This window comes from Taudactylus pleione, unplaced genomic scaffold, assembly GCF_031769625.1.
Source record: "Taudactylus pleione unplaced genomic scaffold, aTauple2 ptg000648l, whole genome shotgun sequence".
Classification (NCBI taxonomy): domain Eukaryota; kingdom Metazoa; phylum Chordata; class Amphibia; order Anura; family Myobatrachidae; genus Taudactylus; species Taudactylus pleione.
Window position 1 is genome coordinate 421,448 of NW_028285050.1, and position 27,365 is coordinate 448,812.

General features: G+C 45.3%; 1 protein-coding gene across 1 annotated transcript in view; it reads right to left on the minus strand.

Annotated features, from left to right (window-relative positions):
* Window positions 1–13,529: 13,529 nt before the first annotated feature.
* Window positions 13,530–27,365, minus strand: part of LOC148478871 (uncharacterized) — a 212,200-nt gene continuing 198,364 nt past the window's right edge. Inside the window, exons 9-10 of the mRNA XM_088455269.1 lie at window positions 26,803–26,938; window positions 13,530–13,774 (exon numbers count right to left, since the gene is read on the minus strand). Of these exons, the coding sequence (XP_088311395.1) occupies window positions 13,530–13,774; window positions 26,803–26,938 (381 nt within the window). The remainder of the gene's footprint in view (window positions 13,775–26,802; window positions 26,939–27,365) is intronic.

Consider the following 27,365-nt stretch of genomic DNA (forward strand, 5'->3'; position numbering starts at 1 on the left):
GATGGATTGATTTCCTGCCATGGGCCGAATTCGCCCATAACAAATTATACCACACTTCATCTGCAACTACTCCCTTCCTAACAGTCTATGGGCAACATCCTCATATCCCTGAGTTTCAATCTCTTCCAACATTTGATGTACCAGCGGCCAAAGCATCTCTTTAATACTTTTCAAACATCTGGAAGGAAGTTCATGCCACTTTGCTCGTTACAGGATCTTTGCGGACAGATTGAGGAGGGCCATTCCATATCTTAAAGTGGGCAATTGTGTCTGGCTACACACACGTAACCTCAGACTTCGAGTTCCATCTATAAAGTTCACTCCTCGTTTCATCAGACCATTCCCTATTATCAAGATAATTAATCCAGTGACATACCGTTTACAGCTTCCTCCATCACTCAAGATCCCCAATTCCTTTCATCTGTCTCTCCTCAAACCTCTTATTCTCAACAGGTGTAGATCTTCTCCACCAAAATCTCCTCCAGTCAAGACCCAGCTGTCACAAGCCACCACCGAGACCTCAGAATCAGACCTCACTGCTTATCTGTCCGGGCACTGTCCCGTGGTGTTCTGACTCCCCGGCAGTCTGCTGCTGCTGCTATCCTTGCACCTGCTCCTGTGCGGCTGCTGTCCTCTTCACTCCCCGCCGGTGCCTGCACTCCATCTCCCTCAGCAGGGCTGGCATCCACGAGTTCTCCAGTCGCACTTCCAGTGTAGATGGGTGCAGCCATCTTGGTCCAGGACATGTGATGTTGTCTCCACCAATGGAGCAGCTCCCCCTCTAAATCTTTCCAGTCAGCATCCAGCAGCCAGTATAAAGGGACCGCCTGTCCCACCAGCAAATTGCCAGGGCAACAAGTCCTTTAGCTTGTCTAAGTGAGCCACCTCACTGCACTCCCTAGTATATGTATATACTACGTTACCATGTATTTCACCTCCCGGTCCTAAACGGTGAACCAGCCGTCCTCCAATTATCTGGTCCAGTCACCTCCCAGTCCTAACCGGTGAACCCAGGGCCGGCTCTAGGGATGTTCGACCAGTACGGTCACACAGGGGTGCCACCCAAAGAGGGCGCACCCCTTCCCAACAACTTGTTTTCAGCGGGACAGTACTGTCCCACTGTTCCACCTGAGGGCCGAAGTGGCCCACGGGTGGTGAAAACGGGAGCTTGGGGACCCCCACCACCGCAGTTGTGTGGTGGTGCCGACCCCCAGAGTGTGAATGGATGCCGCGCCCATGCGCGCTGCATCCATTCACTGATGGCAGAAGGCTGGGGGAAGCCCAGCCAGTGATGGAGGGCTGGGCTTTACCCCCAGCCTGATGTTATTTAGAGGCATGTCATGCAGGTACGCCTCCAAATAACATCATGCAGGGGGCATGGCCTATGGAAATGAGGCCACGCCCCAAATTTCATGTGCGATTACAGGGCGCTATGTTCCCGGCCGGCACAGGGTGCTCAGACCCCTGGAGCTGGCCCTGGGTGAACCAGCCATCCTCCAATTATCTGGAGTCCAGTCACCTCCCAGTCCTAACTGGTGAACTAGTTGTCCTCCAATTATGTGGAGTCCAGTCACCTACCAGTTCTAACTGGTGAACCAGTCGTCCTCCAATTATCAGGAGTCCAGTCACCTCCTGGTCCTAACCGGTGCACCAGCTGTCCTCTAATTATCTGGAGTCCAGTCACCTACTGGTCCTAACCGGTGTAAAAGTCGTTTTCTCTACAAACTCTTAACTATCCATTTAGTCAAGTACTCTTTTTCATGCATAGGAACTTTATTAAACCCAGTCTCCTTCAGAGAGCATCCGGATCTAACGAAACAGATACAAGACCCAGCCCGGGAACACAGCCTCTAAATCCTTCGCCTGTGACACCAGCGAGGGGTTGAATTTGAGATTGAGAACATTGTCGATGCTCAATGACATTATGGGAAACTACAATATCTGGTCCTTTGGAAAGGTTATGGTCCTGAGGAGAGATCCTGGGTGAGTTCTGAAGATGTTAATGCTCCTTGTCTTGTTTCTAGCTTTCACGCCAAGTTTCCTGGGAAGCCAAAGAGATGTCCTGAGGCCACTCCTCAAGTAGGGGGTACTGTCACAACCCGGGTCTGTTTCCCCTGCCGCCGGGTCACTTACAGATTCTGCCAGCGTTCTCTATCACATCCCAGGTTCATAGACTTCAGTGTTTCTCAGCCTGCTAGGTCTCAAGCAAGAACTAAGCCTGCTACAGAGTACTACAGTGACAAGTCCCGATCACCTGTCTGCAAGTAGCCAATTAAGTGATAGCCCGAGCCTCACTGTACCACCTCTCTGCTCAGCCTATCCCAGGTAACCCTGGGGTATATATCCCAGCTGCTGACTCTACCTAATTGCCAGTACAATGTCTATCCTCAGTTACTACTGGGTGAGCTTTAGTGAGCTCCTGTTGCTTACTTGTATCCAGTTTGCACAGTTTTACTTCCTTCTGCTGTATGGATTCCTGCAAGTGATCTACACCTGGGGCAGCTATTCCACTGGCTGCACAGAGAATCTCAACCTGTTCCAGCTATCCAAACCTGCAACTCGCTTGTGTAAACCATTCTCATTGCATGGTGAGTGTTCCTGATTCCTGGGTCATTGATACAGCTCCTGGTATCAGCGTCCACTATCCATTCCAGTGTCCGGACAGCATCCAGTTCTGCCCATGCCTAAAGCAGCTATCCCACTAGTTGCACAGAGAATACCTACCTGTTCCAGTTATCTGAACCTACAACTCGCCTGTGTATAGCATTCTCATGACATGGTGAGTGTTCTTGGTTCCTGCTCCATTTGATGCCGTTACTAGTATCATCATATACTACCCATTCTGGTGTTTTGTCTGCATCCGGTCTTGCTACCATCTGAGTGCTCCTTGATCCTAGACTACAGCGACAACCCAGTTTCAGTCTGGTGAATAGATTGCCAAGATCTACCACTCCAGCATTCCGGTTACAGTAAGAAGAGTGTTTTATTTTATATCTACAGTATTAATCGAATATCAGCTTGGTCAATATACTGCTGCACTCTCCTCTGATTGCACATAACAACTTGTCTTCAACACCGACGTCCCTGGTGGTCTAGTGGGTACGATCCGGGATCTCTCTGCTGAGATGCAAGGAGGTCTCCTTAGTCCTGCCAGCTTTCATTACATACCTCCAGACACCAACACTGATGAATATCAGATACCGGGTTCACAAACAAATACTAGTCTGACACTGCTGGTGAGACACTAAGGGCTGCAGATTTAGAGGCACTAAGGGTTGCAGCTGGAGAAGCACTGGAGGTTGGGAAGATACTAGAGGCTGCATCTGGACACTAAGGGATACAGCTGGATAGGTCCTGGGGAGACACTACGGGCTGCAAATGGACAGACACTAAGGACTGCTGCTGGAGAGACACTAAAGACTGCATATGGAGAGACACTAAGGGCTGCAGCTGGAGAAGCACTAGGGGGCTGGGAAGACACTAAGAACTGCAGCTGGAAAGCAACTGGGGGGCTGGAGAGCCAGAAGGCCTCTGGCTGGAGCTGGATAGACACTGGGGGGCTGGAGAGCCAGAAGAGGAGTGGCTTGAGTTGCACAGACACTGGGGGGCTTTGCTGAGAAACATAAGGAAGATGGAGAGACACTAGGGCCTGCAGAGACACTGGGGGACTGGAGAGAGAGAAGGGGACTGACTAGAGCTGGAGAGACACTGGGGGTTTAGAGAGACACAATGGGGGATGAGGCTGAAGAGAACTTCAAATTGCCCTGCACCAAAACTTCTGTTACTATGTATTATATGGTTGGATTTCTGCTATGTGATAATTCCATTGGTTATATTTCTATGCAAACAGGCATCTTCTGGACCATGTGATTTCCAACGTGAATAGTAAATACTGACTGAAGTCGCCCTCTGACCAGGGGGAGAGGTTGCCTGTTGCAGAGATACCACATATACTATAGATAAGACTCTTAAGTAACTGACCTGTAATCTATATATTATTCTCATATATCCAAAAGCTACTGGAGGTCTGAGGTGGCCCCCAATCCACAGTCTTTTTGTTCAAATTTACATACCCCCACTTCAAAATTCCTACTTTTAGTAGTGATCACAGGTATATGTAAGGAGAGGAGAGCAGGGAGGTTTATGATGGTCATAACAATAGTGGTGTCTGAGATATATTAGTTTTCATATATCAGGGAAAGGTGATGCCAGTTTGTCTACAGTATATACATATGTGTCTTTGTTCCATACACCATGTAGTGCACCATGCTATTCGCGCTCTGCCGTGCCACTGCTTGGTGTTCTAAGTCGCATCTTGCTGCAGTAACGTACTGAGGTGCTGGTAAAGCCATGGAGTGTAATACAACTTTCTGTCCACCAGATGTCGCTTTTCCTAAACTGTACTGTGCATATGTGTCAAATAGCCAACAAAGCTTCTGTAGTGCCGTCTGGTGATTGGCTGACGGAACCTGTCATTCGTTAAACTATACAGTAATACTGAACTACGTTTTGTAATGAATCCAGAGCTGCAGTTGACTGTGTAATAAAGGATTAAGGGCCTGATTCAGACCCACTCGCAAGCAGCTGTCCGCTCGCAAGTGGGTTGATGGTGTGCACTGAGCATGCGTACGACGGAGGGAGCTCCGTCGTGCGCATGCACCAGACGCGAAGGAAAGTCCTTCGCTCGTTGTGTCTGATCAAAGGGGGCGTGCTGTCGATGTTGATTGACAGCACGCCCCCTTTGGTAGGCGTGCCGGGGGTGTGCCTCCCTGACGGGGCATTCCCACGGCGACGCCTCCGTCAGAAGCCTGCCCACTGACATCACTAGTAGATAGAGCCAAAATCACTCCGGAGCTTGCAGTTGAAAACCTCAACCGCAGGCTCCGGCTCGCAGTTTCGATGGTCACGATGGTCAAGACCATCGCGGCCATCAAACTGCATGCTCGTATAGCCTGTGGGTGGTGACCCACAGCTATACGAGCGCCCAGGAGGACGCTCCATTTTCATGGAGGGCGGCCCTCATTCAGAGCGTGCGCTCTGCTCAGAGCGTACGGCTCTGAATGAGGGCCTAAGTTACTTGGTGTTTAAGTCCTGTGATTTATAAGAATTAGGGATGTGCAGGCTCGGATAGGTTCGAGTTTGCACGTGGAGTTCGGATTTTTCCCTCCAAAAAAACGGAACTCAGAACGAGGCAAAACGTCATCTTACATGGACGAACATCATCATTCCTGGTCTTTTGTCCAGGAATGATGATGTTCGTCCATGTAAGATGACGTTTTGCCTCGTTCTGAGTTCCGTTTTTTTGGAGGGAAAAATCCGAACTCCACGTGCAAACTCGAACCTATCCGAGCCTGCACATCCCTAATAAGAATACATATTTGCATTGGTGTGAAGACCCACGTGCAGCATTTCATAAAGACAGAGGCATGCAAGTTCAATATTATTAAGGTACTCTGCCGAACTTAATACACTGATCCAAACTTGCCCCCACCTTTCATTTCTATGTTATACCACTCAGCTGCATTTTACCGCTATCGACATTGTATTGTACTCATTACAGGCCATCCATACTGCATACTGTTGGTACATGGTGTAAAGACGCCTGGTCTAAAGATGCACAGGCAGTTTTTCGTTAAGAGATATTATTTCAGGTTCAATACTCTTAAAGTACTCTGTTCAACTTTATGTATTGTTCTGCACTCTTTTCATCCCTTCATCTCCATGTTGTGTCACCTAGCTGCATTGACATTGTATTGTACTTGGTGTAAAGACGCATGCTTAACATGACTACACAGCATGTGTAACAGCTGCTATGACTGGCTTGTGTGGGTGAGTGGGTAAGGTGAGCTCTTCCATAGCTGTTGCTGCTGGTTAAAGGCCCAGAAAAGGACAATATCTTAAATAACCTGAGTATAAGTTCAGGAAGCCGGCAGACGCAATGCCGACCGCAGGCTTCCCGACTGCTAAATCCCGGCGAGGGTTAAATGACAGATGTCTAAATCTAGACGCCTCTCATTTTACCGACGCTGGGAGACCGGGACCCGGGAACCCCGATCAAAGGGATGCCGGGCACAGACAGCTGTGGGGGTGGGAGGGTTAGGTTTAGGGCTCCTGGGGGGGGACTTAGAGTTAGGCACTCTCCCCGGGAGCTTAGGGTCAGGCTAGGGGAAGGGGGGTTAGGGGTAGGCACCTGCCCCCCCCGGGGGACTTAGGTTTAGGCGGTGGGGAAGGGGGGGTTAGGTTTAGGCACTTAGAGGGGGGATTAGGGTTAGGCACAGGGCAGGAGGTTAGGGTTAGGCACCCTAAAGGAGGGTTACGGTAGAATTAGGTTAGTTTATACTTACCTTTAGGACAATCGGGATTTCCTCCTCTGTCGGGCTGCGGCTGGCGGTAAATCATACCGAATACCTTTTTTTGTAATCTATCACATCACAGGAATTACATCAGTATATGTTCTTGCAGGTGTCTGCACTTGTCTCCTGAATCAGTACTAGAAAAATGAATGATCTTAGGGGAGATGTACTTAGCCTTGGAGAGTAATAAAGTGGAGAGAGATAAAGTAAAAACCAATCATCCTAACTGTAATTTTTCAAGAACAGCCTGTAAACTGACAGGAGCTGATTGGTTAGTACTTTATCTCTCTCCACTTTATCTCTCACTGCAAGGCTTAGTACATGTGCCCTCTTATGTCAATTTGTATATATTAGTCTCTAATTGAGCCTTCTTTCTTTTTAGGTGTATTTACAGTATAGTAAATGTTATATGTATATTTGGGGTTTATATATAAATATTTGTTCTTTTAATGAAACACTCTTTGGATGTGATTATAACACTTTTTTTTACAAATGACATATTTTGATTCTTGTTTTTCAATAAATATTATTGCAGAGGGGTCAACTACCCTCTGGGGGCTTCATAAGCTTAAAATTATCAGCACTTAACATTGTATTGACCTTAACATCATAGTGTGAACTGTTAAGCCGGCCATACACGGTGCAACTTCCTAACATTCAGATGTCTTGTACGATTTCCCTTGAGTTTCTTCCCTTGAAATTCTCTATACGATTTGTCAAATGTTATACACGATTGTACATACGTGCATATGATACCAATGCGTCGTATCCGATTGATCGGCTCACCACACAAGATCGACGCGATGCTGGCTCTTCTCCGTTGTGCCGTCAATCCCAAAATTTAGGAGTGGAGTGGACAGGGATTTTGCAAGACCTCGTACATCGCATATCGGATCTTACGCCAGCAAAACAGCATACGACGTGTATTACATCGTACACGATAGGTCGAAATCTTACTGCTTTTCCATAAGATCTACAATGCAGAATTACGACAACGGGGACGTGCATCATCATCGTAATCATACAAATACCGATCACGATGTGCACGATTGGTCAATACGATTGATCTAAATCGGCCATATCGTGCTAAAAATTGCACCATGTATGGGCCGCATAAGTGTCTGATTTGAATATATTTTTTTGTATTAACAATACCTGCTTTAAAATGTTAGCTGTTTTGACTTGTGATAGTATAAGAACACAGACTCAGAACTTTCTTAAATTTTATGATTTAATATAAAACTTATCCACAATGCTTAAGCACAAATATCAGTGATAAACATATGACATGCAAAGAATATAAATTGTACAAAATTATCTAAATTAATAAGGATATAAAAATGGAAATTAACACACATATGATGTGTGATTTCTATTAACAGGAAGTCACTGGGAAGAGATGATCACACAACAATATCAAATTGAAAACCTCAGATATGATAAACTTTGCGTACATGCATGGCATTTTTTGCAGCTCCATACCCCTCAGTGTCCCACTTTCTCTTGTATTCACTGGTCAGTTCAGTGTGAGTGCACGTTAGTCATGTCTGCCTTTCGAAATGATCTATAGTTTTAATGCCTGGATTCTTAAAATGGCTTTATTTTTCTACCCGTATATAATACAAACATGAGAGTTCCTTTAATAATTTTCTCAGATAATTGTCTATGATCAAAAACCAAACATAGTTTTGCCTTCATATATTATTTGACCCAAATTATATATATATATATATATATATATATATATATATATATTTTTTTTTTTGCAGAGATTCAAGATTCTAGAGGTGGGGGATGAGCAACCTATCACTGAAGTTAGAGAGGTGTCTCAGTCCCCAGAAACCAGCAACAAAAGGTTTAAAAAGGTCTAAGTTTTAATATGACATGATTTTCATAACTCGTGGAAGGCATTCTTGGCATGTACAACTAACCATTATCTATCATTCTGGTCAAGTTTGGGAATCAGAATTGAGTATGCATAAATCTATCTGCCTCTCCTCAAATGCTACCTTCCTACAACACAGAACACTACTTTCTGGACATTCGAATTAAAGATTAATTAACAAAGTTACTATACATTCAACATTATACATAGTCAAATGTTACACAATATGATGTACGGCAATACAGCTAAGGATATACTAGATGTTCACTATTGTGCTTCATGTTATTTGTAGCATAATAAATACAATATATTTGTTTTGGTTGCATCATTTAAGTATTACACCAGTGTTTTTGTTGCGTTAAGCTGGCCACACATCTAAAGATTATCTGTCCAACCAGCCAACTAGTTGATTGTTTGGATTGAAAATCTGGTAACGTATGGGAGTAACTGATCTGCAATTTGCTCCTGAATGCCAGAAAACAGATGAAAATGGTCGGTCAGACAAGATTGTTAAATTTTTTGTTGTAAACAATTTGTTCAAACAGGTTTTGTCTATTTTCTGGCGTTTGGGAGCAAATTGCTGATTGTCATTTACTTTCATACCATACCAGATTTTCATTCCAACCAATCAACTAATTGGCTGGTTGGACAGATAATCTTTACATGTGTGTGCAGCTTTACTGTGCTGTATAGTAATGCAACATTTGAACTGGTTATTTATGTTGAAAAGAACCAGATTCGCCTACCTCGGCTCATGGGGCGGTAGCTGGTTAGTATTCATCAAATGTATCTTTTATAAACTTAGTTCATTTTAGAAAGTTAACAACTGTGAAGATACCTTTTAAAAGAACTAAAGGAACCATCCAGTCCAGGGCCAAGTCAATCAGCAGCGGTAATTGTAGTTTTCTGCATTGCTGATGTTAAAGCATTTAACCCAATTTAATTGGTGTCAGACGGAGGTCGTGCTAATTTTGAGGAATAGTGAGAAATTCAGAATGTATCCCAAATAAACCATAAGCAAAGTATGTGGGGATAGTACGTTTTTGGGGTATTTTTAAAAAAACAAACTCAGCAGTGGTTAGGGTGAATCAGCCAGTAAATGAACATTTCAGGTTTAATACAGTAATCTTACATATAAATGCACACAAACTTAGTTTAGATCTGTTGACTATGGGCCTAATTCAGAGATGAACGGTATTGCACAGCTGCAAGGAAGTGGCTGGGCAATACTATCCAACAAACTGTAAATGCAGCAGGAGGTGTTTAGCAGGAGGTGTCTATAGGAAATAGATACCTCCTGGATTGCTATTGCGATCCTTGTGCAGCATCTGTATGTAGACAAAGCCTCAGATCACCATAGCAAGATAGATTATTGGCTGATCCTTTGGCCAGGCTGCGCGAGCCGAGACTTACTCAGCCTGGCCGGTTCCTGGCAACATGTGAGGCCAGGATATCTGTATCCACTGACGCACTACCTGGCCCCGTCACTCCCGTAAGGGCTGCTCATTCCCACCATCGGAGATGTACGCTGACCATCGGGTTAGCGTACATCACTGAATCAGGCTCTATGTGTTATTCATGTTAGTAATATAATTAATTTACTGGATTCATCTGTTCATTTGCTGGCATTGTGCGTTCATTCACTGGTGATTATTACACCTCTCCTGATTTTTGGTTGTAAAATCCTAACTATTCCTTCAATCTTTAAACCAAAAATTGAATGTAAAAGTATACATAGTAATAATGATGGCACATGTCTCATAATAGTTTTTATGTTGTATGTTCTACAAACACCATCCCTTTAAATATGAGAATTCCCTTAACCGTTCATTCACTGGACAATTCACCGTAAATGTTACAAATCAAGTGTATTACATCAGATTATATGCTGGCAATGATGTTGTGGTTGACTTTAAATGGCTGTAAATTGTTTTGGCAAATTAATCGTTTGGGGTGGGGCGGGGCAGAGGTTATGAACCAAGGGCCTAATTCAGAGCTGCTCGCAAAAAGCGACCGCTCGCTCTGAATCAGGGTGGGCACCTGTTTTTTAAGTTGCGGCCTCCTGGCTGCTCGCATAGCTGTGGGTGACCACAGCTTATGCGAGCGGTCAGGTGATGGTCGCGATGGTCAAGACCATAGCGACCATCAGGCTTGCGACGAGACCCTTGCAGTAGGGTCTCGTGGCCGCAAGCCCCATTGGACTTCCTGCTCTAATAGAGCAGGAAGTCCACCTACTGACATCACGAGTGATGTCAGTAGGGCCGCCCACAAACGGCAGGCGTTCCTGCAGGAACGCCTCCGTTTGGCCAGCCACCCCCCCTCCCTGCCTTCCAAATGGGGCGAGCTGTCGATCAACATCGACAGCCACTCCTTTTGGATGCGAGCGCCGGAGCGAGTGCTTTTTGCGCTCGCTCCAGGGCTTGCGCACGTGCAGTGCGCACAATGCATGTGCGCACTGGCCCACCATCAACCCACTTGCGAGCGCTATGTGCTTGCGAGCGGGTCTGAATCAGGCCCCAAGTTCACACATGTTTACAATGAAATATTGATTGATGCAGACTTTTAAACTGTTCGGGGGCTGATAACAATAAGAAGCGCTAATTTCTATAGATAGTTAATGTGACTGACACCTGACAGATTTACTGCAGGAATAATGGGATAAATAGTCACATACAATAGCCCTGACGTCAGGGTGCAAAACTTTCCCACATTACAAATGCTGCATATTGCAGCTAACATGGATAGAAATGTGTATATTAACAATTAATGTTAAACGTTTTTCTAAATAAGATATTTTACATTGTTCTATAAATATTAAAAAAACAGCATTACATAACATTTATTTGTAAAATGGGGACAGGTCAGGGACATGTCACTGCCAGCGGCTGTGTCTAAAGATGTAGGAGTGCATTCGGTATGAAATCCCGGTTGCCGCATGGCCAGCAGTTCGATTCCCGGCAGCGGCAGCCCGACAAAAGAGCAGAGCCCAGCAGCGGAAGCCCGACAGCGCTGGAAATCCTGATCGTCCCTAAGGTAAGTAAAAACTAACCTAACCAACCCCCCTAACCCTCTTTAGGGGTGCCTAACCCTAACCTCCCCCCAAGTGCCTAACCCTAACCTCCCCCCTCTAAGTGCCAAACCCTAACACCCCCTTCCCCGCTGCCTAAACCTAAGTCCCCCAGGGGGGGTTGCCTAACCCTGTCCCCCCTGGGGGTGCCTAACCTTAACCCTCCCTCCCCCTAGCCTAACCCTCCCGGTGGGTGCCTACCCCTAAGTCCCCCCGGGTGCCTTAAACTAAACCCTCCCCCCCCAGGGCTGTCCGCTTGCGGCGCCCAGCATCCCTTCGATCGGGATGCCGGACGCCTGTCTCCCGGCGTCAGGAAAATGACAGACGTCTAGATTTTAGACGCCTGTCATTTAACCCTAGGCGGGATAGAGGATTCGGGAAGCCGGCGGTCGGTATTGCGGTCGCCGGCTTCCTAAATGTATCCCGTAGGAGCGCTCATACTGTACATCATGTTCAGATGGAGAAATTGCACCTGCCATAGGGGTGGTGCAAACTTCCATGTTGCGACCGTTGGTGCAGTGATGGTGCGACCGATGGTGCAGTGATGGTGCGACCAATGGTGCAGTGATGGTGTCACCGTTGATGCAGTGATGGTGTGACTGATGGTACAGTGATGGTGCGACCGATGGTCCAGTGATGGTGTCACCGTTGGTGCAGTGATGGTGTGACTGATGGTGCAGTGATGGTGTGACCGATGATGCAGTGATGGTGCGACCGAAGTTGCAGTGATGATTCGCCTAAAGACTCACTGAGACTGAATAGTGCCACTGCCAATGGGCATCTCAGCAGGCTCAGAATCAGTTGTAGCATTAGCATAAAGAAACAAACGCGACAAAAGACATGGCTGCATCTGTGTGCACCTCTGAATCAGGCGCCCTGCACGATATGCACGATATGTCGTTACTATTTGACTAAATCGACCAAATCATAATGACATCGTCTCGGTGTATACCCAGCTTAAGGCACATACATTTCCTTTTATTTATTGTAGTTACTCTTTAAATCTGGCTTAGGCAACCAGTGCTTCTCTAGATATGGATGACCAATTCCAAGCATATATATTAATACACAAAGGGCCTGATTCTGAGCTGGACAATATTCACACACATAGCCAATGTTTTTCAGCGTCAAATGCATCGACAGTAAGTAGCTAAAGAGTCGCACTGGGCGTGCGTCCCACAGTGTCCATACAGAGTCACAGGACCGATTGACACACAGTATCAGACATGTATGGGAAATGTGCTGGGCATTCCTAGGCGGTCACTGGGAGGTGGCTATTCAGATGCACACAGATGGTTCATCTTATCAGGGCTGGCTCCAGGGCTAATAGCACCCTGTGCCGGCCGGGTTCTGTGGCCGAAATTGGGGCATGGCCTAAATAACATAGGCCATGCCTCCTTACGTGACATTATCTGAGGGGCGTGCCCGCATGGCTTGCCTCCAAATAACGTCAGGCTGGGGGGAGCCTCACTAGCTGGGCTTCCCCTAGCCCTCTCAAGGCACTGAATGGATTCCGTGCGTATGCTCGCAGCTTCCATTCAGACTCCGGGGTCCAGGCACTGCCGCTCAGCTGTGATGGTGGGGGTCCCCAACCCCCCAATTTGACCACCCGTGGGCCACTTCGGCCCACGCATGGAACAGCGGGACAGTACTGTCCCACTGAAATCGGGATTCTATGGGTGGCGCCCCTACTCAACCGCTCAGGTCTAAACCCCTAGAGCCGGCCCTGCGTCTTATGGGCATGTCGCAGGAGAGGTTGCATACACAGATGCTTAATCGCTTACATTGGAGGCAGGGTCGTATTAACTGAGGAGGGGGCCCGTGTACAGTCTCTTTCCAGGCCCCCTCCTCTCTATCGCTAGTAGCCGGCAGCAGAAGCTAGTACTGTATGCAAGTATCAATGGTGCATCGAATGGTTGCTTCCAAAATTGCACCAAGCGAGATTGTTGAGTGTGAAGATACACAAAGTGGGCGTACCAGCCTTTGCACATTCAGACGCACAGAGGTGCATCAGGGAAGGGCTTATAATGATATCAGCATAAAGTCACTGACATGATTGCAGCAAAATACACCAATTGCGTCTAACTCGGAGTCAGGCCCATAATACGTCAAAGGAAACGATTAGTGCAGACTTATTTTGGAAAGTTCTTTGCTGATTTGAGTTGTTGAAATTAATTCTTACAGATTTGCACTGGTACTCTGCTAAAATGATGGGGAGATCTGTTTATTGAAGGACTTCATATATGTCTCTGCTTTTCGTTGCTTCTTCAAGACTTTCATATAAGCTTGTGTTTTCCACAGAGAAAATTCTGATTTCATGTTTACCGTCATTGGGTAAGTCAATAGTTTCATAGATAGGCTCCTGATTTACGTATGTAGGAAAGAACGGCTCCTCCTTTAACTTGGTTTCTTGTCCTTTGGGGCTGCCAGATTTTGTTAATATATCCTCACAGTCAATATACTGATTTCCTGTATCAGATAAAAATGTATTAATTAAATCTGTAATTGCCTAGTATAACATCAGATAACATATATAACATCAGATTACTATGGTAACACAAAGAAAAATGAGCCAAAACTATCACTAAAAACAACCATCTTATTATAGGAGTTATTACCTCAATGTTCTATTTTACATATATATTGTAAGATTACTAATTAAAAAGTCTTACCCTCAGTCACAGCTCAAACCAGCAGCAACAGCAGCAGAGGCTGTAACTAACTGCAGCATACACACAGAGATAAGAAGACACTGATTATCCATCTGGAACACCACCAAACGGCTCACGAGCAAGGTCAGCCGAGGCTCCTAAGCAATGACAGCATTCACAGTGACTTCAGAAAATCACTGTCTTTGCTTAGCAGCTCCTTGGTGGTCCCGTGGCAGGCTGAGTTAAGCTGCAGTGAAGGATCTGGATTGTTTTATTTACAATCCTGAGCAGCAGCCAAATTCATTATGTGTCTGTTATTTTTAATCTCTTCTAGGATTTTGATATTACAATTGGATAAGGGCGGAAAAAGACGTAATGAAGATTTTAGGTAAGTATTAAATATGGGGTTACCATTTTTATTTTAATTGTGGGACAATGGGGCTGATTCTGAGTCACATACTATTTGCTGATGTTTATGTAGTTGAGCGATTATTTGCAACTGGACATGCGCAAACATTTCTGAAAACCCACACGGTGCATGTGTTATGCAGAGTGTATGCACAAAGGTGCTGTTGTGATCATTTCAGACGGAATCAGAAAGGTGGAGGAAAAGTGATGGCTACTAGTTCATGCAAAAATGGTCTGTTCAGTAGGTGTATTATGAGCGTGTCAATGCCATAGGGCTAGTGCAAGTTTCCATTGTGCAATGGATGGTGACATATAAGGAGGCGCCAATTGGTATTACAGCGTGCACAGGTGCTAAAAGTGAGCGTCTCAGTCCTTGCACATTCAGCTGCATGGATGCACACAAGGGGAGGAGTTTGTAGGGCCTTTGCATAAACTCACAGCCAATAAATGCTTTTGCATGTGACTCAGAATCAGGCCCCATCATTTTGTTTTGTGTTTATTTTTTAAAGTCACATTTCATTTTAAACCAATCACATGGGCACAATGTATTTATTATTTTGCAAAGGGAGAATTACAATTATTATTATAATTAAATAGGGCAACAACATATGTTGTACTCATAGGAAAATCCATCTACATTTGGCAAATTGATAGACTAGTATCGAGGGGTTTATTCACTAAGCCTTAAGGGAGGTATCCACTTAGCGATTTTACCAAGTGATTACACGACAACGACGTGCCCGCTGGTCGTTTTTGACATCTATCATCGCCCGTACATGCTGGTCAACTTGACGATCCCGTCAGGTTCAGCATGTACGGGGATGATGGATGTGCCTAGACTGAACGACTGAACATTCAGTCACATCACTAGACATGGAAACGAGAGCACGATTACAATGTCGTAATCGTGCTGTCGTTTTCATGTCTACTACAGGTTGAGTCTCCCATATCCAAATATTCTGAAATATGGAATATTCTGAAAAACGGAATCATTCTGGCATGACTGATAATGAAACCTTTGATTGTTGATGGTTCAATGTACACAAACTTTTGTCTAAGGCACAAATTATTAAAAATATTGTATAAAATTACCTTCAGGCTGTGTGTAGAAGGTGTATATGAAACAAATTAATTTCATTTCAGTACACAAACTTTGCTTGAGCCACAAAATTATTGAAAATATTGTTACAAATTACCTGCAGGCTGTGTGTATAAGGTGTATATAACACATAAATGCGTTCTGTGTGTATATTGGGGTCCCATTCACAAGATATTTCATTATGGTATGCAAATATTCCAAAATACAGAATATTCCGTTATCCAAAATACCCCTGGTCCCAAGCATATTGGATATGGGAGACTCGACCTGTAGTGGATACGCGGCTTTAGAGACAGATAAAATGGAAAAAGATAAGTCCCAGCCAATCAGCTCCTAAGTATTATTTTTTAAACACAGCCTGTTAAGTGACAGTTAGGAGCTGATTGGCTGGGACTTATCTTCTCCATGTTATCTCTCTCCAAGGCTTAGGGCCTGATTCAGAGCCGCTCGTAAGCGGCCGCTCGTTCGCTCCTAGCGATGTTTGCCCAACTGCGCATGCGTACGGATCGTTATACGCATGCGCGAACCAGTCAGTGCGGCCGAAATTCGTTTGTTCGCTAAACAGTGAATGCCTGCTATTTTGAGTGACAGGAGTAGGCGTATGTGGGTGGTAACGGGGGAAGGTGCTTGAAAACGGGGAGTGGAGATCCGAACGCAGGCATGCTTAAAGGTCAAAACGGGCGTTTTATGGGTGTGCATAATTAATACAGCAGCGTCATTGACCACGTCACTGGGTTATTTTATAGCCAGAACTGCTCGCAAAATTGTGGTAGCAAAAACCAACCCCAAGAATAGCGAGCAGTTCATACCCTGGTCGATGTACTCGATTAATCTAATAAATAGCGGACATGACGTAGGATGCGAGCGGCCAGGGGGCGTATTTTTTATAAAAACGACTGCAAGTTTTGTTCGCTTGTTCAGACCTAGAGGCGTGAACAGACCGCAAAGAGCGAACGGTTGATTTGAATAGCCACCCCTATTTTCTGGACGAGCGAGCGCTAATTGCGTCTGGCTCTGAATCAGGCCCTTAGTGCATAGACCCCCAAGTGCCTAATCTACATGCTTTGGCTGCATTTAATCTAGGGGTGTGCACCGGCCACTTTTCGTGTTTTGTGTTTTGGTTTTGGATCTGGATCTTTCTTCGTGTTTTTGATCTGGATTGGTTTTGCCAAAACCACCCTTCCGTGTTTTGGGTTCTGGGTTTTGTGTTTTGGATCTGTATTTTTTTTTTTAAAAAAAGCATAAAAACAGCTAAAATCACAGAATTTGTGTGTTTTTCTGCTCCTATGCTATTATTAACCTCAATAACCTTAATTTCCACTCATTTCCAGTCTATTCTGAACACCTCACAAGAGTGTTTTTATATCCAAAAGGTTGCACCGAGGTAGCTGGATGACTATGCTAAGAGATACGAGTGGGCGGCACAAACTCATGGTCCATCTAGGAGTGACACTGCAGTGGCAGACAGGAGGGCAGTTTGAAAAACTAGGCCCCAAACAGTTCTTAATTCAAAGAAAAAAAAAAAGAGGTGCAAGATGGAATTGTCCTTGGGCCCTCCGACCCACCCTTATGTTGTATAAACAGGACATGCACACTTTAACAAACCAAACATTTCAGCGCCAGGGTCTGCCACACGACTGTGGCTGAAATGATTGGTTCGTTTGGGCCCCCACAAAACAAGCTGGCAATTAATCTGTCCCTGCACAAACTGGCTCTACGGAGGCAAGATGTCGTCCTCATCCTCCTCATCCACCGATTCCTCACCCTCTTCAGTGTTGTGTACATCCTCATCCTCACAGAGTATTCACTCGTCCCCGCTGGAATCCACAACCACAGGTCCCTCTGTACGTTAAGGAGGCTGGTCTCCCTGGAAGAGTTGATAATTCATTTTATGAACATCATCTTCTCCACATTTTGTGGAAGCAACCTCCTACGCCTTTCGCTGACAAGGTTCCCGGCTGCACTAAACACTCTTTCGGAGTACACACTGGAGGGGGGGGCAACTCAGGTAAAATAGAGCCAGTTTGTACAGGGACCTCCAAATTGCCTCTTTTTCCTGCCAGTACAGGTACGGACTGTCTGACATGCCTACTTGGATGTTGTCACCGATGTAATCCTTTAACAGACAGACGCACGCTTGTCGCTGCTGCTTTAAGGATGCAAGTGCAGGTACAGCCCACAAATTTCACAAAGACAGAAAAAAAAGAAGAATATTTTTATTGTTTGTGGAGCGCACTTTGAGGGTTACACCACCCTTTAACAGACAGACGCACGCTTGTCGCTGCTGCTTTGAGGATGCAAGTGCGGCTACAGCCCACACAATTCACAAAGACAGAAAAAAAAGAAGAATTTTTTTATTGTTTGTGGAGCGCACTTTGAGGGTTACACCACCCTTTAACAGACAGACGCACGATTGTCGCTGCTGCTTTAAGGATGCAGGTGCGGCTACAGCCCACAAATTTCACAAAGACAGAAAAAAAAGAAGAATATTTTTATTGTTTGTGGAGCGCACTTTGAGGGTTACACCACCCTTTAACAGACAGACGCACGCTTGTCGCTGCTGCTTTGAGGATGCAAGTGCGGCTACAGCCCACACAGTTCACAAACACAGAAAAAAAAATAAGAATTTTTTTATTGTTTGTGGAGCGCACTTTGAGGGTTACACCACCCTTTAACAGACAGACGCACGCTTGTCGCTGCTGCTTTGAGGATGCAGGTGGAATCTAGACGGGATTTGGAACCGGGGACACACTATCTCCATCAATTGTCTAAATCCCACTGCACTAATGGCGGATACCGGACGCACGTCTAACACCAACATAGCAGTCAAGGCCTCAGTTATACATTTTGCTTCAGGATGACTGCTGTCGTACTTCATCCTCATCGCTAGGGACTGTTGGAGGGTCAATTGTTTAGTAAAAGTAGCGGTGTTCCTACTTCCTCTCTGGGATGATGAACAACTCCCAGCAGCAGCAACAGCACTAGGAGGAAGTGGTTCTTGATCTTTCCCTATTTTATTTTTATCGGAGAAAGTTTGGTCCTCCATTTATGTTATATTGATATATATATATATATATATATATATATACGTGCGGCTAAGGCGCACACAAACACAGAAAATATTTTTTTATTTTTGCTGGAGAGTAGTGCACTTTGTGGGTTACACCACCCTTTAAGAAATGAGCCAGCCGGCTCTTTACTTATGGGACACAGGCGCACGCTTGGCGCTGCTCCTTTGTTGATGCACGTGTGGCTACTGCGCACACAATTCACAAACACAGAAAATATTTTTTTTTTTGGTTTGGACTGGAGTGTACTTTTGGGGTTACAGCACCCTTTAACGGTCAAGCCAGCCGGCCCTTTACTTATGACACAGGCGCACGCTTGGCACTACTTTGTTGATGCACGTGCGGCTACTGCGCACACAATTCACAAACACAGAAAATATTTTTTTATTTGGTTTGGAGTGTACTTTGGGGGTTACAGCACCCTTTAACGGTCAAGCCAGCCGGCCCTTTACTTATGACACAGGCGCACGCTTGCCACTACTTTGTTGATGCACGTGCGGCTACTGCGCACACAATTCACAAACACAGAAAATATTTTTTTATTTTGGTTGGAGTGTACTTTGGGGGTTACAGCACCCTTTAATGGTCAAGCCAGCCGGCCCTTTACTTATGACACAGCCGCACGCTTGGCACTACTTTGTTGATGCACGTGCGGCTACTGCGCACACAATTCACAAACACAGAAAATATTTTTTTATTTGGTTTGGAGTGTACTTTGGGGGTTACAGCACCCTTTAACGGTCAAGCCAGCCGGCCCTTTACTTATGACAAAGGCGCACGCTTGGCACTACTTTGTTGATGCACATGCGGCTACTGCGCACACAATTCACAAACAGAAAATATTTTTTTATTTGGTTGGGAGTGTACTTTGGGGGTTACAGCACCCTTTAACGGTCAAGCCAGCCGGCCCTTTACTTATGACACAGGCGCACGCTTGGCACTACTTTGTTGATGCACGTGCGGCTACTGCGCACACAATTCACAAACACAGAAAAAAAATATTTTTTTTAGCACTTGGGCGGAGCACCCGTGATGGACAGAGCACCCCCTGGACAACACTACAGCACCCTTTTAGGACTGGGACACTGCACAGGACTTTGGAGTGGACACAGCCCCTATGGACAAATGACTGCACAACATAGTCCAGCCAGCCCCTATGGACTTTGAAGTAGTGGACACAGCCCCTATGGACAACAGCAGCACAGCACAACACAGCCAGCCCCTATGGACTTTGAAGTAGTGGACACAGCCCCTATGGACAACAGCAGCACAGCACAACACTACTCTGCACTACACTACACTACACAGCCCAGCCAGCCCTAACTCCCACCCTCCCTCTTCATTGTCCACAGCCGAGTGAGAAAATGGCGCCAACGCGGGTACCTTATATAGGATCCAAAACCCGCGAGATCCGGAAGGTGGGATGATGACGTTTTGCCTCGATTTCAGATCCGAGTCAGGCGGGAAAAGTCGAGCCTGACTCGGATCGGCCTCGGATCGGGGGGGTTCGGATTTCAGAAATCCGAACCCGCTCACCCCTAATTTAATCTAGTAAACATTTGGCACCTCTAGTCGCTATTTCTCTATGATGAATGATATTGAATCAAGCCTGGCTAGCAATGTGATCTTGGAACGGGGTGAATAATATGGACATTTCTGATAGTGAAAATGTATTGCTTAAGTGAAATACCATTTCCATGTGGCTCTGTTCTGAGCAAATATATAAGTATATCCCCATACTGCATATACCTGTAATCTCTAACTTTTCGCATACACTGAATTAAAATTTGAAAGTGTCTAAAAAACCTCCCCTAAAAAAGGTTGGAGCTTCTGACCACTGGGTGTCAGTAAAGATCCATTCTTCCACTAACATCTAAAAACTTTTGAATAATTTTAGATTACTGCAGAGTATTATATAGCTATAGTTTTGTGTGTGTATTACATATGTAATATTCATAAAGTACAAAACTCAATACTGTGTTGTAGTAGAGTTATAGGTATCTAGTACATACTTGCCTACTCTCCCGGGACTGTCGGGAGCCTCCAAAAATCGGGTGCCGCTCCCAACACCCCACAAGAGGAGGCAAGTCTCCCGCATCATCCGCCACCCCCCGCGACCCCCTGCCACCGCATGTAAAAGTGGACGGTTCGGGTGACGATGACGCGATTCGCGATAAATCGCGTCATCGTAACCCCGCCCTCTGCTTTGTAATGCCGGCATTATAAAGCGGGGCCGCAATGATGCAAACACGCGGACACACCCCTGCTCCGCCCATTACAGCCGCCCGCACCCTCCCTGCTGGACTGACCTGGCAGCCAACTCCCGGAAGGTGCTACCAGAAAGTCGGCATGTATGATCTAATATAAAATTTGGAGAAATTTGGACTACCATGTCTATAATATTATAATTACCGTACCTTTTTCTGTTAAATTGTTTAGCAAACATGTTCTTATTAGCTGTAGGGAGGCAAACATTTGGTTTTCATATTATTAACTTTTTTCATCATACTGGTTTTTGGAGCTTTTAGGGTAACAGTTGTGCAGATCAGAGATGATTCCATTCCTGTATGCTTGACTGATTGTCCTTATTCATGTAGGGGCCTATTCATCAAACGATAAATGGCCCGGTAGCCATGCGAAAACACTAGTTTCCGCATGTTTTAGTTACTGAGCCATTCATTATCAGGGGTCCGATAGGATCATCTGATATTCAGCAAACTCTGAAAACTTTCAGTTTTTGGAGTTTGCTTTCGAGAACAAGCGCCATCTTCAGACAGTGCTGGCTCTTGTAGTCCCGCTCCTTCCTATGGGAAGGAGTACCGGGGATGCAAAGAGGGATCCGAGCGGATCCCTCCGCCGCCTTCTCACGGACTCCCCAGTGGTTGTGCACATATGGGACCTCAGGTCATGCATGCGTAGCTGGGACGACAGGGAGGAGGTAAGTAATGCAGCTACATCTGTAGCTGCGATACTAACCGAGCGGACAGCTGCTTTTCGGAGCAGCTGTCCCTGCACCAAAGTAATGATGAATAGCTCCTGTGTAATCGATCCCCCGCTGCGAGTTGGATACTTAATCATCAGAATACTTGAATAGGCCCCTAACTGGAATTGCACTATACAAAAATGGTTGAACAGCGCTAATAGGGCTATATAATTATAGACCATATGAAATAGTAGTCTAAAACTGATTAACCATATTGGAATTAGGGATGAGCGGGTTCAGATTTCTGAAATCCGAACCCCCCCGATCCGAGCTGGGAACCGAGTCAGGCTCTGATTTTCCCACCTGACTCGGACCTGAAATCGAGGCAAAACATCATCATCCCACTGTCGGATCTCGTGGGTTTTGGATTCTATAAAAGGTCCCCGCGACGGCGCCATTTTTCACTCCGGCTGTGGACAGTGAAGAGGGAGGGTGGGAGTTGTGCTGCTGTTGTCCATAGGGGCTGTGTCCACTCAAAAGTCCATAGGGGCTGACTGGGCTGTGTTGTTCATTGTTCCATAAAGGCTGTAGTCCTAAAGGGGTGCTGTAGTGTTGTCCAGGGGGTGCTCTGTCCATCAGGGGAGCTTCCCCAAGGAAAAAAAACAATCCTTTTTTTTCTGTTTGTGTGCACTGTAGCCGCACGTGCGCCTGTGTCATAAGTCAAGGGCCGGCTGGCTCATCTGTTGAAGGGTGGTGTAACCCCAAAGTGCTCCAAAAAATATTTATATATTTTTTCTGTGTTTGTGACTTGTGTGCGCATTAGCCGCACGTGCATCAACAAAGTAGCAGCGCCAAGCGTGCGCCTGTGTCATAAGTCAAGGGCCAGCTGGCTCGTCTGTTGAAGGGTGGTGTAACCCCCACAGTGCCGGAAAAAAAATAAAAAAATCTTTTTCTGTGTTTGTGTTCTCCTTAGCCACACGTGCATCAATATCACATAAATGGAGGTCAAAAATTTGTCCGATTAAAATAAAATAGGGAAAGATCAAGAACCACTTCCTCCTAGTGCTGAAGCTGCTGCCACTAGTCATGACATTGAAGATGAAATGCCATCAACGTTGATCGGCCCAATGTCATAGTAGAGGACATATAAAATCCCAAATGGCAAAGTTCAGGAAAATGACCTTAAAAAATAAATTTAAATCATCTGAGGAAAAATGTAAACTTGCCAATATGCCATTTAAGACACTGAGTGGCAAGGAACAGCTAGGGTCCTCCCCTATGTTCATGACTAGTGGTTCAGCTTCACATGACAATGAAAGCCTTCCTCCCGCTACAAAACTCAAATTAGTTAAGCTGACAAAAGCAAAGCAAAGAACTGTGCTTTCTAATTCTAAGAAAATATCACAAATCCCCATGGAGAGTTCAAGTGTGGCAACGGTTGCGATGCCTGCCCTTCCCAACACTGGATGGGAAGAGGTGGCTCATTCCACCATTTGCATGCCCGCTGCAAGTGCTGGAAGCATCCACAGTCCACTTGCTGATATTCAAATTGAAGATGTCACTGTTGAAGTACAACAGGATGAGGATATTGGTGTAACTGGCTCTGAGGAGGAAGTTGATCAGTAGGGTTCTGATGGTGAGGTGGTTTATTTAAATCAGCCACCAGAGGAGACAGTTGTTGTCCGTGGGATGAAAAAGCCCATCACGGTCATGCCTAGGCAGAAGACCAAACATTCCACCTCTTTGGTCTGGCAATATTTCTATCCAAATTTGGACAACAACTGTCTTGCCATATGTGCCATATGTAAAGGTGGAATAAGTAGGGGTAGGGATGTTAACCACCTAGGAACATCCTCCCTTATACGTCACTTGCAGCGCATTCATAAAAAGTTACTGTCAAGTTCAGAAACTGTGGCTAAGACCGTAACCAGTCCAGGGACACCTAAATCCCTTTTTCCTGTTGTATCCAACTGCAAACCCTGCAAACCACACTGTCAACTCCCTCCTCATCAATTTCCTCCTCAGTCAGGATAGGAAGTAGTCCTGCAGACTAAGTCACTGGCATGACTGACTCTCCTATCCGGGATTCCTCGGGAGGATCCAGCATTGCTACGCCAACTTCTGCAGCTGCAGCTGTTGCTGCTGGGAGTCGTTCATCATCCCAGAGAGGAAGTAGGAACACTACTACTTCTTTTACTAAGCAATTGACCCTCCAACAGTTCTTAGTGAGGATGATGAAGTACAACAGCAGTCATCCTGAAGCAAAGTGGATAACTGAGGCCTTGACAGCTATGTTGGTGTTAGACGTGCATCCAGTATACGCCATTGGTGCAGTGGGATTTAGACAATTGATGGAGGTAGTGTGTCCCCGTTACCAAATCCCATCTAGATTCCACTTCACTGGGCAGGCGATACTGAGAATGTACAGAGACATAAGAAAAAGTGTCCTCAGTGTCCTAAAAAATGTGGTTGTACCCAATGTCCACTTAACCATAGACATGTGGACAAGTGGAACAGGGCAGACTAAGGACTATATGACTGTGACAGCCCACTGGGTAGATGTATCGCCTTACGCAGCAACAACAGCAGCGTCACCAGTAGCAGCATCTCAGAAATACCAGCTTGTTCCAAGGCAGATTATGCTGTGTATCACCGGTTACGCTGTGCAGACCGCCGACAACCTCTTACAGAAACGGAGGGAAATCATCGCCCAATTGCTTACCCCACTTAGACTCTCCTGGGTATTTGTGACAAATGACAACACCACCAATATTGTGCGGGCATTACATTTGGGCAAATTCCAGCATGTCCCATGTTTTACTCACACAATAAATTTGGTGGTGCAGAATTTTCTGAAAAATGACAGGAGCGTGCAGGAGATGCTATGGGATGCCCAAAAAATTTCTGGCCACTTTCGCCATTCAGCGACTGCGTGCCGAAGCCTGGATTCCCAGCAAACACTCTTGAACCTGCCCCGCCATCACCTGAAGCAAGAGGTTGTGATGCAGTGGAACTCAACCCTCTATATACTTCAGAGGATGATGGAGCAGCAAAAGGCCATTCAAGCCTATACATCCACCTATGACATAGGCAAAGGAGGGGGTATGCACCTGACTCAAGCACAGTGGAGAATGATATCTGTGTTGTGCAAGGTTCTCCGGCCCTTCGAACTTGCCACATGTGAAGTCAGTTCAGACACTGCCAGCTTGAGTCAGGTCATTCCCCTCATCAGGCTTTTGCAGAAGCAGCTGGAGAAAGTGAAGGAGGAGCTAAGATGGAGCGATTCCGCTCGGCATGTGGGACTTGTGGATGAAGCCCTTCATTCACTTTGCCATGATTCATGGGTGGTCAATCTGTTGAAATCAGACCACTACATTTTGGCCACCGTGCTCGATCCTAGGTTTAAAGCCTATGTGGTTTCTCTCTTTCTGGCCAACACAAGCCTGCAGAGGTGCAAAGACCTGCTTGTGAAAACACTGTCAGCTGAAGCGCAACGTGACACGTCAACAGCTCCTTCTTCATTTTTTCCCGCTACTGGGGCAGCCAGGAAACAACGTAGGTATCCTAAGCAACCCGCTGACAGTGATGTAGGGCAGACAGGACCAAGTTTGGATATCTGGTCCGGACTGAAGGACCTGCCAACAATTTCTGACATGTCTACTGTCACTGTATATGATACTGTCACCATTGACAGAATGGTGGAGGATTCCATCAGTGACAGCATCTAAGTAGGCATGTCAGACAGTTTGTACCTGTACTGGCAGGAAAAAGAGGCAATTTGGAGGCCCCTGTACAAACTGGCTCTATTTTACCTAAGTTGCCCCCCTCCAGTGTGTACTCCGAAAGAGTGTTAGTGCTGCTGGGAACCTTGTCAGCGAAAGGCGTAGGAGGTTGCTTCCACAAAATGTGGAGGAGATGATGTTCATCAAAATTAATTATCAATTCTTCCAGGGAGACCAGCCTCCAGAAAGTACAGAGGGACCTGTGGTGGTGGGTTCCAGCAGGGACGAATTAATACTCTGTGAGGATGAGGATTCACACAACACTGAAGAGGGTGAGGAATCGGTGGATGAGGAGGATGAGGATGACATCTTGCCTCCGTAGAGACAGTTTGTGCAGGGACAGATTGATTGCCAGCTTGTTTTGTGGGGCCCAAACGAACCAATCATTTCAGCCACAGTCGTGTGGCAGACCCTGGCGCTGAAATGGTTGGCTTGTTAAAGTATGCATGTCCTGTTTATACAACATAAGGGTGGGTGGGAGGGCCCAAGGACAATTCCATCTTGCACCTCTTTTTTTTCTTTGCAGTATGTACTCTTTGGGGCTTAGTTTTTCAAACTGCCATCCTGTCTGCCACTGCAATGTCACTCCTAGATGGGCCACGTGTTTGTGCCGCCCACTTGTGTCGCTTATCATAGTCATCCAGCTACATCGGTGCAACCTTTTGGCCTAAAAACAATATTGTGAGGTGTTCAGAATAGACTGGAAATGAATGTTATTGAGGTTAATAATAGCATAGGAACAGAAGAACCCACAAATTCTGTGATTTTAGCTGTTTTTATGTTTAGCAAAACCAATCCAGATCCAAAACACAAAGAAAGAACCAGATCCAAAACCAAAACACAAAACACGAAAAGTGGCCGGTGCACACCCCTAATTGGAATACACATAAAGAATCATATTAAGAAGTTGACGAATTAAAAATTACATACATACAATGTAAACTCTATATGGCTTGGTTGAAAATGGCTAATTTATTGCTGTAAGTCATAGAACTGTATGTCAGCAGGATATGTAATCACTATGGATCCAGACGGCAATAAAAAACATATATAATTCCACATGACAATAAAAATTAGTAAAATATGAATGGATGTAGAGTTGATGAATCCATGATAATAAGAAATATATTAAATATCTGTTAAAAAGTCGCAGTTCTAATGTGCAAATGGCATTATATATTATAGCAGTCACTGGTTTCAGTAAGTAAATCCGGGATATTACCACAGCTTGTTAGTATTTATCAGACTTGCTTTAGGTGGTCACGTCCCGATATACATGCAGACTTAGCTGCAATGGCGTGCTGAAGGTAAGATGTAAGACTGGAAACAATAGATGGTGATGGTCTAGAAGAATCCAAATGAGGCTCCAGTGATGTAGTAGTCACAGGCATTGGCCTGTGGGGTGTCCAGTCTTATATCTTACCTTCTACAGAAGGGAGGGCTACCTGTTTTATCATTCCCGTGCCCCACGATTTCTGATGGCTGCCCTGGCAAAGTTACTTGCTTTTTTGCTTTGCTCCTAACTCAGAATCAGCCCTCATATTGTTCCCTGATCAGGTAACGTACCTTGGTTCCTGTGAGCTTCTGGGAAATTGTTGGGTCTTCTTCTGTATGCAAAAAAGATAACCAACAGGATCAGCAGCACTACTGCAAAAGCTACGATTAACGAGATTGTCATCACTGCAGAAAAAAAGGCACATAGCTGATATTTAAACACATTTATTATCACGTATTAGAAGGTTTTTATACATTTGTTTACCCCAAATCACAACATAAACATGAAATGAATATTTTAATGCATCTAAGGGTGGGAATGAAATAAAAACTCTGAAAGAATGAGTGCAAACCTACATGCTTTAGTTTTTACTATCACAATGATTATTTCTTTTGAAGCCCTGAAATTTGAATGTAAAATATATTTCACTGTAAATTCAAAATTAAACTTTTATGGATGGCTAGGGTGTACTCTTTCTATAGAGGGTGACAACTTTTATTCAGGGGCAACTATTTTAAGGAGTAGTATAAATTGGTATTGGGTATCAAACTAAATTTAAACTTACACTAACCTGTGATAGGCTATATAGCTGTTGTAGCTGGACAGTAGTTTAAAAACTACAATAAAATTAATT